The sequence below is a fragment of the Camellia sinensis genome, chromosome 5 (genome assembly GCF_055761805.1).
Source record: "Camellia sinensis isolate YWXY chromosome 5, ASM5576180v1, whole genome shotgun sequence".
Lineage (NCBI taxonomy): Eukaryota > Viridiplantae > Streptophyta > Magnoliopsida > Ericales > Theaceae > Camellia > Camellia sinensis.
This window is the reverse complement of record NC_138965.1, coordinates 204720974-204732833: the sequence shown is the minus strand read 5'-3', so window position 1 is coordinate 204732833 and position 11860 is coordinate 204720974. Positions and strand designations below refer to the sequence as shown.

Genomic DNA, 11860 nt, shown 5'->3' with positions numbered 1-11860 from the left:
GTTACTCCTAATGCAATGCATATGAACATCTTTTGATGGCAATGCCAATTATGGAAATAAATTTAAATGCTACATGGGCCCTTTTGCTTTGATTTCAGGTGCGGTTGAGGTACTATTTTAAGGGCTAATGTACTTATTAGATACTCTTGCCTTCCATTAAAGTTCTTTATTGGAATCTCAATAGTATAGTTTGATGTCTCTCCACCTCTGGAATAGAATTTATCAAACACACAAAAAGTGAAAGACTGCACAATATACATGGCTTAATTTATCTAAACACACACACACCCACACACATATAGAATTGAGTTGTTTGCTTTGTAGATTCTCGAGGTTGGTCTTAAAGTATTGGCTTTTTGGAACTTTAGTTCAAAACTATGGGCTCCATTGCAATGGAGCCATTGGTCTGTATGGTCTTGGGGAGATGGTTGAATCTGAAAAGCCCTCAGACTGAGCCACATAGAAAGAAAAATAAAGCAAAGCAAAGCTGAATTGGTGATTGTTACCTATCATGTCCCTATTTTTAGATTATTTTCCTGAATTCTTATTTATGTTCTTACATTGTTAAGATTTCTTTAACATAAGGGTGTAGGTGAAGGTGAAGCTTCATTACTCAACCAATGAGCAGGGCTCGAAGCCGGACCTCCCACCGAATAAGAGAAGACCTCATCTACTACGATAACCATTGGATCCAGGGACAAAGCCACATGAGTAAAATGTTTTCAATTTGTTCCTTTGAAAATATTCTCCTTTCTTTTCTTCTTCTTCTTCTTCTCTTTTTTATTTTTATTTTTTTATTTTTACTATTTAATTTTTTATTTTAGAGGAAATATAACTCCTCTTTTCATTACCTTTTCTTTCAACAAAATCTCTGCAATTTGTCACTTTAAATGATAATTATGTTAAAATATTCTCTTATAAAGTTTACATTATTTCTCCACCATCTCTATTCTTTCTCTACATCTCTTTTCTATATGTATATATGGTGGTTATATTTTCGGTATCATCTTTTATAGTGGCATGTAATTACTTCTTAAACTATGATAACTATTATAGAGAAAATCAAATTAATAACAAAGAAAGACAAATAATCAAGTTAACACAAGCATATCTATAAATAGAAATTTAGCATCACATTAATTTTTAACCCTGCCATCAAATGAAAATCGGGTTTAGTTAGATTGTGATTCATGCTTGAATCTGAACCACTTATCAGTGTTTGATCAAGAGTTTGATGTGGAAAGGACTCCTTGATCAGTGTGAATGTGACCTACTGTAATCTTAGATCATATTATCAAAACATAGAGGTAGGAGATGGTAATTGGTATGCTGAATGAATGGCTTAGATTAAAAGGAGTAAGTTTTTTGAGGAACCTAATGTGTAGGAGACATATTTGCTTAAGGTTAGTTTATGAGACAAAGGTGACAGCTACAATCAGAATGTCTCCAAACACAAAGTTAAAGGAGATGCTTGTTCTTTTTTCTTTTTTTAATATGTAATAGATCAATTATAAATATCATAATAATTACATCAAATAATGGACATTCAACTAAGGGAAATTTAACTAGTTATAAGCGCACAATAAAATACAAGAATTTTCGTTATGATAAATATAAAAAAAAATATATATTTACAAATGAAGAAACTCTCAAAATCCTGATGAAGTGGAAAGATTATTGGTCAACTATGGCCCCATTGATTATATTATGCTCAGAAGTTGATTAAAATAAAAATAATAATAAAAAAAAAGCATACCATAAAAATAATAAAATGGTAATTTAAATTTTTTTTTTTTTATAAATTTTTTGGGTTATGGAGCTTGAAAAAGTCATTAGAAAATATTATGTGGACCAAATGTTTTTTTAACCACAATGTTGCTCCAGTGTAAGGTCTATTTATAGTTGTGGATAAATATATTAAAAAACAAAAATTATGATAATTTTAGACTTCTTTATTTGATTTTTGTTTACCCAAAAAAAATTCGTCGGAGTTAAAAACGAGTCACCCATGATTTCAGTGTTTAGAACATATTGAAATAAAAATATGAACCAAACAGTTGAATATAATTGACACAAATTATGTTCTTAATAATGAGATTCTCACTCCTAGTTAAAATTCTTATCATCCAGACATAGCCTAAAAGCAAATCTGGCTATGGTTAAATTGACAACATTGGCAAGTTTCTATCAACAATCAATTCAATATCAGAAATGTAACAAATTTTTTTTTTTTAAAAGAAATATAAAGTGCACATGAGACAACAGATAGCAACTGATGCTAAGATGCAACATTCATGTACAACAAATACATAAACACGAAAAAAGAAAAAGAAAAAGAAAAAAAGAACAGAGTAAATCGGAGAATGGTCTCTTCAACACCACCACCAGATATATAGGCTGAAACACTATCCTCAAATGACGGCGATAACGACAATCCAAGTTCGTAGTTTTCCATGAATATTAGACAGTTTCTTGGCGTGGAGTAACCGTTGGTGCCGATGCTATGGTGAAATGTAGACCCCTGGTTTGACCTGACTGCAGCACAAATGCAAATTGTGTTGCTTCCAATGCTGCGGCTTCCTGTTTCATAAAACAGTTCCAACCCAGGTACAAAAAAACACATATCAATCCCCGACATTAACAAGTGCTCACGAAAAAGTAAACAGGCATCACATTGGCATTGGAATATCAGATGCCGGAAAAAATTCATGGATAATTTTTTTTTTGGGTGAATAAATTCATGGATAATTTGGTAAGGCATACACTCTATTCGTCTTGACAAATATTTTCCTATGTTTAGTTGTGTCCTTAAAACTAATGTTGTAGTGGTTACATCAGTTGTGATGGTGGTCAGGTGGAGGTGTAGGTGGTGTTAGTGGTGGTGGTGATGGTGGTGGGCATGTTAGAGGTGGGTTGGTGGGAGTAATGGTAGTAGGTGTTAGTGGTGGTGGTGGCAGCATGTTGGAGGTGGGTTGGTGGGAGTAATGGTAGCAGGGTGGTGGTGGCATTAATAAGACTATAGTCTAGAAAACGTTTTTTATCTTTCAAAAGTGAAAAATATTTTGTCTAAATAAGCTTGTTTTCTGTTGATTTTCGTTTTCTGTTATGAAAAACATTTTCCAACATTTTTTAGAAAGGAGGTGGGTTGGTGGGAATGATGGTAGTAGGGTGGTGGCGGTGGTGCGGTGGCATTGGTAAGATTTTAGTCAAAAAAATGTTTTTCATCTTTCAGAAGTGGAAAACATTTTCCTACGTAAATAAACTTGTTTTCTATTGATTTTCGTTTTCCGCTATGCCAAACATCAGAAAATATGAAAACATTTTCCAACATTTTCTGTAAAGGAGATGCTAACCTGTCTTTGACGTCGACGCTGCAAGATACTGACTGCCCAGGCCATGATGTAGCACGGCAAAAGAAATCCAGCCGCCCGAAGCAAGAAAAGCTGCAAGAGAATAATCGGTAGTTAATAAACTTCATTAAACTACAGAATGATCATATACATGAAAACCAGACAACATATATAAAAGATGGTAGATCAAGAACAGAATTTCAAATCACACTTACAGAGAAGAAGGTGGATACATCATCATCTCCCTCAGCATCAGCATCAGGATCTGTCACTGTCATTGCATGCCTCAAGAGCAGAAGAGCCATTAACTGCCAATCAAAGCCAGTAAGATTGAATTACAAGAAGTATATGAACGATCAAAAAGCTGAGAAAACGAGAAACTTCAGGAGAATGATATTATATATAGAAAACCTAGGCAGCCAACCTAAAGGGGAAACTTTTGCAGCTCCCTGTAGTGCATAACAAAGTTATCATCTCTGCTAGAAAGCAAAAGCAAAGGTAACACAGTTTTTTTTCCCAGCTTTGGAAATGGCACAATCATGGCTAGTGTTTTAAATATTGGCCGTTACGTTTCAGGATTTTAGACTTACGATACAGTTTTTCATCAATATATCGGCTGATATTGTCCGACATATGACGGCATCACCAATACAGATACATATCCCGATACTGTTGGACAAAACATCTAATAATAGCAAAGATAACTATCAGATTAAATGTGCAGTCTCTTGGTTGTCGTATCATAGACCATAGTTTAGCACTTCTAAGCAGACCTGCCTGAACTGGGAACAACATAGATCAAAGGGTACATTAACCTGAATAGGAAAGCACAGGAAAAAGAGGGATTGATTTTGATCTATGAGGGCTTACAATTAGAGCAGCTGAGCGGCAAAATGCAGCCCCACTGGCATTTGTAGCAGCATAGTCATCATACTCAGCCTCCAAAAAGTGACGCTCTGCCTCAGCCATCGCCAAAAGGCGAGGATCATTCAGATCCAAAGGGGTGCCAGATATTGTCCATCCACCACTTGAAGACACATTCAACAACCAAAAAATCATTACACGGGATGACATCACGATGAAAATAAATTGCTAGAATCAAAAGTATACACGCCCAAAATTCAAAGAAAACAGAATTTTAATTACATGAACACGGGTAAAGCAGAAGTGTATAAAAAACAAAACCTACCCAATGTCAATAGCAGTCTCTTCAGGAGGAGGTGGACGAGGGGGGGCGGTATAACCAGGTTGGTAAAGCTGTGCAAGCATTGACGGTTAAAAAAGTTTGATATGGACAAAAGAGATCACAATAACAAACAAGCTGCAGCCAGACAAATTCCAAAACACACAAGCCTCTATTTTTAATTTTTTGGGAGTGAAGACAATCAATTTCTATGAATTGTTTCAGATAAATATTTGCAAGAGAGATTAATACTGAACTCATGCTACATCTTTACAATTACTTGTGTATCAGATTATAGTATCTCATGTTTTATTCAAGTGCAAAATACTTGCCATGGATGCTAGCCTATCTTAAAGGGTGAATATGGGATGAAAAGAAAAAACTCATTTCAATGAAAAAACAAGAGAGTCATATAAATGAAAGAAAACAAAGCATGAAGGTCGAAAGATGGAAAATCAAAGCTTGAAAGTTGAAAGATGGAAGAGTTCTTACAAGCATTCAATCAAAGGAGTATACACTATACCAAAATTGTCAATAGGTTATGACCTATATATTTATGCACTAGGCATGGACAAAATATATATGCTAGATTAAAAAAAGTGAAATAAAGGGATTAGTAACTATTAACATTGTGATATTAGCAACTAAATAAATAGAACAATGTCACACCAGTGCTGAAAGTGGCTAAAACTATTCCAAGTTTTTTTTATTATATAATACTGGAACTAGTTTTTGAAAATTTTAGGAGTAACATAAGCTATATGATTAAAACCTTCATCCCACCTTCAGAAGATTATGTTTGTACAAGTGTTTAAACAACGGGCTGAAGCTCAAGTCAAAACAACATACGAAACTATGAGACAAAATAGTACAACGATAAGTAAGCAACAACAATCTTACCTTGTGACATATCTCACAAGTTATGTCTCCTTTCTCATTGCACCACTGTTGAATACACTTTCTGTGAGCGTACTGCATGAAATGTATTTATTATTAAAACTTTTCGATGTGAGATTGTGCTTGAATTCCATATTAAACATTCTAAACCTAAATTGATCCCGCATTTTAAAACTAAATTAATCAATTAATTAATTATTTTCATATTTCTTAAGCAGAAAGCAGAAAAGAAAAGAAAAGAAAAAAAAAATCTATTTTCAAATTTCCAAGAATGAAAATGAAGAAGATGCGTTTGTTGACTTTTCACAATCTCTTTTCTAGGGAATTTTTTTTATTCTTTTCATATGATTTTCTATTTTTCAAATAATTTTTAAAAATTAAAAAATATCTGTTTTTCGTGTTTATTTTTGTGAAAAACAGTTTGTAACTTTGTTTCAGGAAACAAGTTCACCTTTGACTAAATCCCCAAATCACATTTCCAGAATGTAACCTTTATTTAATTTTTCTAATTATGTAATAAAACAGCACAAAAACAATGAAAACAACAAAAACAAAATATAAAAAAAAGGGTATTATTATCAAGAAATGACCTTGAGACTGCCACTACAAGCACAAGGCATCTCCAAATCCTGAACAGAATCCTCGTCCTGGCAAATGCGGCATTCAGCCATGTTTATGAGCGGCTCATCCTCATCGGAACCCTCACTTCCCTCCTCCACCTCCTCTTCCACCACCACCACGGCGGCAATTTCCACCGGCCTCCGAACCTCCTCCTCCTCCCCCTCCCCCGCCGACTTCACCAGCCGGTCCACATTCAGAACCAAGTGGTCAGCCATGCCAACCAAACCCTAAAATCAAAACCAAACAAAATGCATATCTTTTTACAAAAAAAAAAAAGAAAAAAAAAGAAGCATTGAAGTCAAGCGATCTCGATCGAATGATTTCGTTGGATTGTGAGTTGAATTGAAATTTAGAACAATTTGCAGAGATTTTAGGATAGAAAAATTGTTACCTTGGAGAAGAGGAGAAGAAAATGGAATTGGTAAATCGATTGTTTGGTGGCCGACCCAATAAAATTAGGAATCTCTTCTTCTTTTTCCTCTCTCTCTCTCTCTCTCTCTCTCTATCTTTGCTTTCGAGTTTGTTGTTGGTTGGTGATATGGATTGGATTGGAGTTGCCTACCAAATTTGCCGAAATTAAGAAATTGCCTCGGATTTACCCAACTTAATAATCTCTTCTCTTCTTTAGAATTCGGTAAGGTGCGTACAGTTATGGTTTAAATCAATAAATTCAGATCACTTACTATACTTATATTTGGGCAAATTATACCAACAATCCGATTTCAAACAGATCCATTAGTACCTTGTGGTTTTAAGAAATATATCTATACTCACGTTACACTTTTTATCTTGTGGTTTTAGTTGAGAGTTAACTAACAAATTTTACTTATATCATCCTTTAATTTTCTTAAAATGTCATAAATATTTTTAATAGATTCTTCTATTATCTGCCACAATATTTACTCATGTCTTATAATCATTTCTTCAAACAGTTGATATGCACATGCATGTACCATCACGACAGTCACCTCTATAAAGCACCTCACACAACAACAGTAAACAATAACCATTCATCAATGCCCCAACATCTAAACAGTCATTCCTCAATGCCACTAGCCAAAGCCACTACAGCCGCTCTATCCAACGCTCAAACCACACCAAATAGTTGTACCTTATCCCACCCACTTAGCTCTCCCCTAGCCACCCTTCACCAATAACCACTAACACATTAATATTAATTCAATAAATATAACTGAGAGGATAAAAAGTGTAAATTTGGGTCGAACTAGGACTGGCAGGAAGCGGGCCGAGCTGTGGGCTGAGTAGAATGGGCTTTGTCGCTGGGCCCTGTTAGCCCGGTTAAGAATGACTGAATTAGCTCGGTTCGAGTATTCTGAACTGGGGTATAAAAAGTTACGTTGTACAAGCAAGCTGGAACTAAGCTGGGCCAAGCAGGGTAGAGTCGAGCTAAGGAAAGCTCGGTAAAACTTGTCGCCTCAGCATGTGTTAGCCCAGTTGTTTTGTCGTATTACCGTGGTAAATCCATCTCACTTGGTTAGACAGTGAGAGGGGTGTGGAAAGATGAGCATTAACTTTCTGATTCCTAGGAGGACTTTACATTGGAGAAACAAAGTCCTATTAGGATTGTGCCATTCGAAATCTATAAAAGCTCGTAGCAGGACCTATGTACAGGTATCGCAATTCTTACTCTAAAATACACAGAACTTTTGTGTCTATTGTTTATTTTGCTGACTTAGGCATCGGAGGAGTTTCCGGCACACACCCGCCATTTAGCTCACGTTTGTGTTTTTAGACGTTTGTGTTTTCAGGTGGCAAAACAACGATGTTTGGAGGAGTGTAAACTTGATCAACAGGATTATACGATAAGATTATTTTGCACTCGTACAATAACCACTACTTTTAAACAAATTAATAGATCATCCATGCACAAAAAAATCATAATAAACAATAACAACAACTAAGACGAGAAGGGGAAAACATTCAACATCCAATAATATTATTCACAAAAGCACTAAATAAGAGAGGGAAAAGAAGAAAGTGAGCCTCGCCGTGTCCTATGTCGTATTCCGATATGGACACGCATGTCCCTTACAAAAAAATCATTAAATTAAAGGGACTTGCCATCTGGCGTGTCCCGTACGTGTCTCTGGCGTGCTCCCATGTCCCTGGCGTATCTTCATGTCGGACACCATCACGACACCAATTTTGAAGTGTCCATATTTCATAGTTTCTCTATTTATTTTTGTGTTTGTGCAATTTATATATGCACAAATATAACGTGTGTATAATTTAGAGACAAAAATCATAACCCAACAATCCACTAATGTTAACCTAGGCCTTTGCTATGTTGCACACTATTTCCATAACTAAAAAATTCACCATAATGATTTTTCTATCCTTGCACTAGGCAGTAGCTTTTGAATACAAGAATAGGCTGCCACCAACAGTCGGCAAGAGGATTTTTATTTGTTAAAGATTCCAATTGGATGCATCTCATTAAAGTTATTGTTTTTAATTCTTTGAAGCAATAAATCAAGCGTATAACATGTATATTAAGCTATTGTATGAGCAAGAAATAATCTTCTCGTATAATCTTGTTGATCAAGTCTGCGCTCCTCCAAACGTCGTCGCTTTACTCCTTGAAAACACAAACGTGAGTTAGCCGGCGGGTGTGTGTCGGATACCTCTCCGATGCCTAAGTCAGCAAAATAGACAAATAAACAAAAGCTCTATGTATTCGAGAATCAAAGTTGTGTTACCTCTCCATAGGTGATGTTATGAGCTTTTATAGGTTCCGTGTGGCACAATCCTAGTAGGACTCTTACTCTTCCATGTAGAGTCCTCCTAGGAATCACATTCCTGAAAGATAATGCTTATCCTTCAACACCCCCCTCACTGCTTAAACCAAGTCAGATGGTTTTACCATGGTTGGATGTTACAACCGAGAAAACAGGGCTACGCTAAAGCCGCAGACTAGACCGAGCTCCAACTAGCTCGGCTCTTCCTTTCACTGCGCGTGTATCTCGGTTGACATATTCCAACTGGGTTGTCTGAAATCGTGCTATCCACAATGATCTTGGACCGAGCTAACCAATAGCAAGGTTCTGAGGAAAGCCCACCTTACTTCGGCTCAACATGGTATGACCGAGCTAACTGCAGAGCTCTCTTGGACCGAGCTAACTTCTAGTCCCTTTTACTCGGCCTCTCTTATTATGGTCCACAGATCAGCCCATAGATCCAGCTCGGCCTAATTTTCAAATAAATTACCCTTTCAATTGCCCCTTAATTCCATCTGCGTAGCATGATAGGGATTACCTGTTACCAGCCAGGCTAAAAGCTTTAGCTTTTCAACCGAGCTAAAAACCTTAGCCTTCCCACCGAGCTAAATTCATTCCGAGCTCCATCTGTCTGGTCAAAACGTCCTTTCAATCACTGTAACTGAATCGATTTCTATTCCATGGACACGTGGCAAACTCTCATTAGCCACGTATAGCTGTCACGATGTCATCGTACCTCGTGTTTTTTGAACAGTCCTGTCATTTCTCTCTCTTTCCAAAAAACCAAACCCTTTGTTTTTGAATCATTTCACCTGCACTATTCACCTTCTTCTCACTCTCTTCTCAGTGCTTTCACTTTTCTCAAGCATAGTGCCTGCAAAACTTGCGCTTTTGCTGCCATCGTTCCCTTCTTTAGTTCCTCTATCTTGAGCTGGTAAGTGGTTTGAATCTGTTTCCTTTTCATTTATTTCGTACTGTTCTTACAATAGATAGTTTAGTATTCATATGTTTTTCAAAATACATATCATGTTTGCTTCCATTTTTTTGGAAAAAACCACGTAATAAAAACCACTTGTATTTCACGAATAATCTGAGAAACATTGTATTTGATCCAAAATCACACCCCAACCGAACTAGGATACTGTTTGTATTAAGCGCAAACCTAGCCACACCTAACAACCGAACTAAAACTTCACACCATACTTATAGCTTCCATAAGTTAGGGATCCTCTGCTTCTTTTAACCGAGTTATCAAACCGTACTAAGTTTGCGCAATACCGTGCTAGAAAGCCTCAACCACCGACCAGGCTAAATATTGGGCTAAACCAACTCCCTTAGTTCAGACCGAACTAAGAATGCTGCCCCAAAGACTTAACCGGGCTAAGGGCCTTTGCTCAAACCGGGCTAAGAAGAGGTAGTGGCCCACGTAACCAAGCTAGGACTTCATTTATTTTCCCTTTGTCTCTTTTGGCACGGTCCAACGATCTGTGCTTAACATCTCTTTTTTTTTTTTTTTTTTTTACTTTGCAAAATTAGGCTGCCAGGCACTCCCTTGAACGCTCGACCGAGCTACTGAGCGTCCTTTCAGGACCGAGCTAATACTCTGCTTATTTATTCATAACTTAAAACCTCATGGGTAAATATAGATATTTGGTAAACACCCCAGGTGCTATGGCCGAGTTCCGAAGGGACTACCATATCCCTGATGATGTCCACCTCACCCTAGCCGAACTAGATATCATACCTTGGGGAAATCTTGGTTTTGTTCCTTTTACCCTTCTTTCCATTGTAGAAACCGGATTAAGATTCCCTGTACAGCCTCTTCTCTGTGAATTTCTTAGGCAAACCAACCTCTACCCTACCCAGCTTTCCATAAATTCATACCGTATAATAAATGGTATCGCCGAGCTAAACTGCCGGGCTGGCCTTAACCTCGGTTTAGCCGAGCTTTTCCACCAATATTCCTTAGGTTCAAATGAAGATGGGTGGGTTTATTATTTAAGACTAAGGCGCCGGCGTGAAAAGATAATAAAGAATACCCCGGATAAAGATATGAATGATGATGATTTCCTCTGGGTATCTGGGAACTTTGAGGACCAACAAGCCTAGATCTTGGGCGACCGAATAAATTGGAACAAGGGTGTAGCTGGTAGGACTATCTTGGCTAAATTCCATGCTTTGTTTTACCTCGATTTTCTGATGTTAAACTGCTCTGACTGTTTTCTCCTTGCCTGCAGATTTGAACTTTCTCAAGTCTCAATACAGCTATCCCAACTTAAACACACTTCGAGCTGCACTGCGATATCCAAACAGAGACTGGGCTGAGCTACTGAATTTCGAACCGACCTACCGATATAGTGGCCGTAGGAAGACCAGAGTGACCGATTTCCTTCTTGAACCTTCGCCAGAGCCAGATCCAGATCTATCCTTGCCTCAAATCAATCTCATCCCACTAACCGCCGAACAAGAAATGGCCAAGAAACGTGCTGTAAGGGCCCTCCTGACCGAAACAAACCAGCCCAAGGTACCACTAGCCGGCCAGACTCAAGAGACCGTGGCGGCCCTTCCATCCCATCAACCCTCATCATCTCGTCCAAACAAGCGTGCTCGGACTTCCATAACCGAGCCACGCCTTGTTGATGAAGAAGATACCATCTTGTCGCCAAGCCCTCCACCGAGCCCACAACCGGAGCGCTCTGACCGAGCTAGCTCTTCCAAGTGGGTTCCAAAGATCACTTTTCAAAACCGTGCTATACGGGATACTGATTCAGTGGTCACTGAAAAAGACCACCTGATGGCATTTAATCTGGCCAAGAGCGTTTGCCTTCCAGCCGACATGGAGCACTACAACCATCTCACCGAGCTGAAGGCCATTCGCTCGGCCACAAAGTCAATGGTGTTGGTAAGTAACCTCCTTTGCTTATCTTTCTAATTTGCGTAACTTTCTGCTCGGTTTTACTATAAGTCTCTTTCTATTTTTTTGCAGGCCATGCAGAAGAACCACATTGCTCACAAGCGTGTATTGGAACTTCACAAAACAACAAGGCAGGCATTGGCAGAAGTAATCGAAA

General features: G+C 37.7%; 1 protein-coding gene across 4 annotated transcripts; it reads right to left on the bottom strand.

The window, feature by feature from the left end:
* Positions 1 to 2181: 2181 nt before the first annotated feature.
* Positions 2182 to 6850, bottom strand: LOC114275526 (RING/FYVE/PHD zinc finger superfamily protein). Of its 4 annotated transcripts, none has more exons than XM_028217574.2 (8): positions 6443 to 6850; positions 6021 to 6307; positions 5434 to 5505; positions 4540 to 4607; positions 4221 to 4377; positions 3566 to 3658; positions 3354 to 3443; positions 2182 to 2580 (listed from the first exon to the last, which is right to left on the bottom strand). In XM_028217574.2, the coding sequence occupies exons 2-8, from the start codon at positions 6264 to 6266 to the stop codon at positions 2461 to 2463; spliced, it is 846 nt and encodes a 281-aa protein (XP_028073375.1). In that variant the 5' UTR covers positions 6267 to 6307; positions 6443 to 6850; the 3' UTR covers positions 2182 to 2460. The 4 variants fall into 4 exon arrangements, with proteins under 4 accessions (XP_028073375.1, XP_028073374.1, XP_082727399.1 ...); XM_028217573.2 differs by having other exon boundaries at positions 6021 to 6278; XM_082871273.1 differs by having other exon boundaries at positions 5434 to 5478; positions 6443 to 6785.
* Positions 6851 to 11860: the final 5010 nt, after the last annotated feature.

Coding starts and splice junctions, on each gene's coding strand:
- LOC114275526 (XM_028217574.2), bottom strand. CDS start 6,266: ATGGCTGACCACTTGGTTCTGAATGTGGACCGGCTGGTGAAGTCGGCG. Junction 4,378..4,539: donor GAGACTGCTATTGACATTGG/GTAGGTTTTGTT, acceptor TGTGTCTTCAAG/TGGTGGATGGACAATATCTG. Junction 2,581..3,353: donor AGCGTCGACGTCAAAGACAG/GTTAGCATCTCC, acceptor TTTATGAAACAG/GAAGCCGCAGCATTGGAAGC.